The 4020-nt window shown below is 31.5% G+C and overlaps 1 protein-coding gene across 1 annotated transcript; it reads right to left on the bottom strand.

The window, feature by feature from the left end:
* Positions 1–915: 915 nt before the first annotated feature.
* LOC105452431 lies at positions 916–2228 on the bottom strand. Its single transcript, XM_011693509.1, has 4 exons — positions 2053–2228; positions 1499–1771; positions 1199–1309; positions 916–1081 (listed from the first exon to the last, which is right to left on the bottom strand). The coding sequence occupies exons 1-3, from the start codon at positions 2069–2071 to the stop codon at positions 1251–1253; spliced, it is 351 nt and encodes a 116-aa protein (XP_011691811.1). The 5' UTR covers positions 2072–2228; the 3' UTR covers positions 916–1081; positions 1199–1250.
* Positions 2229–4020: the final 1792 nt, after the last annotated feature.

Below are 4020 nucleotides of genomic sequence, written 5' to 3'. Positions count from 1 at the left end.
TTTAAATTAAAACGAATATATGAGACGCTGAGAGTAAAAACTAGATAAGTGATACTTTGAAGAAATTCTAATTTAGCGTCGAGAAAATCGATTCTTTTTTATGAAGGAAATTTTATCTTTTTGCCTACTTTTTGCGCATGTGTTTTTAATCCTTTGTATAATAAATATTTATCTATTCTTTTACGCAAATATATATCTATGTAACTAAAATTGATAATAAGAATGGATAAATTTCTTTATGTAACTACATTATTTATATAAATATATATATATATATATATATATATATATAATTGTCTATATAAAATTTTAAAATTTGTTTAAAAAAAACTTTTAAGTATTTGTAATGATTTGCTCAATTAATTTGTGTTCAAAGTAAGCACACTATTTCATCAGATTTATTACATTGCACAAAAGTGTTAATAATTTTAATTATTAGTAAAATTATTACCTTCACAGTCGCGTCACTTGACAACTACAACAGAATTGTATTTTTCATTTCGCAGTATTTTTAAACTAGAAATTTTCTTTTTAAGAATTGCGGTTCCTATGGTGACATATATGTGTTCAAACATTGTTATAATTAATTAAATAAATAGTTATATTAGAATACAATAAGTAACTATTCGAATCACATAGAGTATTTACTTTTAATTAAATGTAAAATAATAATAATGAACTAGAAAGGCAGTTCTCAACCGAGGATCGATCCGCGACATTCAGACGTGGTTCATTGTGTCTACATTCAATATAAAATGTAAATGTTAAATTTTAATTTAATATAATTACAAAAGAAACATAATTTATTGTGCAATGTAATATAACTTAATATATAATTATATATATATATATATATATATATATATATATATGTATTCAGTAAGCTAGTATAGTTTTTACATAAAATAATAGCAATGACAAGTTAAAAATGCACATGTTTAAATGTTATGTATAAGTAATACATCGAGTATTTAATAATTATACATGGAGTTTGGGACATGTCGATGACCTATAGCAATTAATGGCTTGCGATCGTATATCAGAAATTTCCGCTAATGGAATACGTTGTATGCGTATAAGTCTGTAACATTCAAAATGTACCGATATTATTGTACAAACAAAAAGTATATTAATAACGCAAAAAGATAAAATGTTATATAATTTTATCAGCATTAAATAAATTCACATTTATCTTTACCTATATGTTGTATTTATCAATCGTACGAAAGTGACGGCAGACCATATGGTATTCAATTACTGCTCAGCTGGCTGTATGGCTCACAAGCCCTGATCACTCTTATCTCAAGTCCTTAAAAAATATTTTGCGTTATTAGATAAATGGTTCGTCGAAATGAGAAATTAATGAATAATTTAATAATCAAATAGAAGTGATATGCAGACCAAATTTGTGAAAATTGATCTTAAGTACGTTTAAGTTTAATATAATAACGTAGAGAAGAAACGGCAGTGTGTATTTTAGGATCAACGTGATATCTACCTGGATTGCAATTCTTCGCACAATTAAATCTTCCCATATTCCAGTAGGTGACGTTATTGGTGCCGCATACCGGATTGTATTCAGCAGTCGCGACACATGGACAATTGTCTGTTGTTCCTTGCGTGGTGCTACTCGGCGGCGTGGTGCTACTCGGCGCGCGCGTGCTACTGCTCATTTCATCATTGTCATTATCGAATATTATGGAGTCGTCCGACGAGTCTCTTTGCGGGAATGCCAAGGCGACCAACCAAATCAGGGTCAATACTTGCACAACTATCGAGTAAAATAGCACGCCATGAGGTGCATATTATGCGCATTTTAATGCAAATTTGCAGACAAATGCAGAAATCTCGAAAACATCGAATAAAGCATCTGTGGGAAGTGATTCTCGGTTTTTTTTTCTTTAAATATTTGAAGACTTGAAAAAGCATCGAAAATGTATTACTCAAATACGCGAACGTATCGGATGTTATTCCGAAAATCAACGAAAAGGAACTAGATATCTTATGCACTTAAAAAAAATAATCCGTAAAATTTCCTCGTACTGTACTCACTTGCAAAAATATATTTCATGATTGTCTGTGCGAGTAATCCAAATTTCAAGTTCAAGAATACCAGTAGAGACGGAATGAAACGTCTTAAATGACACCCAAAACAACAGCCAAATGACGGTCTTTGGAGAGCTGCTTTTCGATTTATATGATCGTCCACTCTTATCGGTTTCCTTATATAGGAAAAAACCAGTAAGAGACACGCGTTTGAAAGCGGTTGGGGATATCCACATTGCGTACTTGTCGTGCATTAACGTTGCATGATTTCACGCATATGTGTAATGACAGCCGTTTACGGGGTGCCCCGTTTTTATCTCACGTACAAATTATTATCTAAACATAAGCTGGAATTTTTGTTTATTTCTCTTTAGTACAATTAGCTAATTTAGACATACAATCATTGCGCGCATAAGATTAATGCAATCTTATACTTCTTTTTGCCACAGCGCAGTCCGTTAAAGTGCATAATTTAGATTAATTTAATCTTTTTGGTTTACCGTCAAGTAAGTGAACGAGTGATTTCACTCGTGCATTATAATTCTGTTTCGTAGCGTAAGAGAGATAAAATAGCAGCTATAAGCGTTCTCAGCCTAAGTGAAAAAATATGTATATGATGATCCTCTCTTTATCGTTATGAATATTTATATAACATCCAGACAAGCGAGCTATTAACCTTGGAAATTGTACACGAGCATTATGAGCAATTCGTTTATCTCTCTTTCTCACACGCACACAGATATACCGATTTCCTGCTCTCGTACTTCCTGCATCCACGAGCGCATATATACACGTTCCTCAAGAATTTGAAATACGTGATCAGCTCTCTTGAGAGACTGATGACGTCAGAACTGAGGAAAGCTATGCAAGAGATTTTTGTAACTTGTATTTACATAAACAACTTTTCAGAAATGGAATTGATCTTGGTGAACTGTAGGTCAACGAGGCAGGTCTGTAAGCATGCGAAATAAATACATATATGGAGTCGATCGATATTGCCCGCAGTGTGTTTTTCATATCCGGAGAGAAAAGAGTTTCAAATCGTTTTCTTAAAAAAAAATGCAAAATTGTGTAAAAATTGTGTAAAACGAAAGATAAATGAATTGCTCGTACATGATGCGCGTGTGGAGTTTCACAAGGTTCTACTTAAGACGCATAAATTTCGCATCAATTTAATACATGTAAAAATTCTTCGAAATAGAAAATTCGAATTGTATTCGTCTAATAAAACATTATATACATACATGTAATTGCGAGATGTAGGAATCATTCGCATATCCTCGCTTCTGACGTCATATAATAAGTAAAGATTGACTTGGATGTCGTATTTTTAACGGAAGATAAATTGTCGCTAAATTGTCTTTGAACGTTGTATAAAGTTCATACATATCTAATAATAAATTTCTTGTAGTAAAATCGGGAAAATTACTTAAAGAATTTCATTATTTTTCAGGCTTTATTTAGTAACAATCGAAGGATAATAAATTATTTGCTTTATTTCATTTTATTTTGGGCTTTTAGTAACAATCAAAGGGCGATAAATTATTTGTACTTGCATAAGTGTGTTGTGCAAACACGCATGCAATTAATTTAAATCTGCTTCATCGGAGATCGGGTCACAGATTAAGACTAACGTAACGTGTGCAGAGCTTACGCCTGCTAATAGGAAGGCTTTGCGCACAATCTTTATTTATAGTAACATCAATCAACCGTATGTAATCGAACCCTATATACCAGTATATACATATTTTACGTCGAACAAAAGATATCATTGATGTTCAGTACCGGGATTCTCAAACGCTTAAATTAAACGACGATTGTCGATATATCATTGGGTGCAGCTTTTTTTACGTATAACCCAGAAAAAAAAGTTTCATATATAATTATATATAATTATATGCAAAATATGTCCATATATATTTCTTTCCTTTGTAAAATTATTCTTTAATACAAAATTGATAATAATAAGAAGGA

Source organism: Wasmannia auropunctata, unplaced genomic scaffold (genome assembly GCF_000956235.1).
Source record: "Wasmannia auropunctata unplaced genomic scaffold, wasmannia.A_1.0 LD336031.1, whole genome shotgun sequence".
NCBI lineage: Eukaryota > Metazoa > Arthropoda > Insecta > Hymenoptera > Formicidae > Wasmannia > Wasmannia auropunctata.
This window is presented reverse-complemented; position numbering and strand designations above follow the sequence as displayed.

Coding starts and splice junctions, on each gene's coding strand:
- LOC105452431 (XM_011693509.1), bottom strand. Junction 1,310..1,498: donor TGCGAAGAATTGCAATCCAG/GTAGATATCACG, acceptor ATATTTTTTAAG/GACTTGAGATAAGAGTGATC.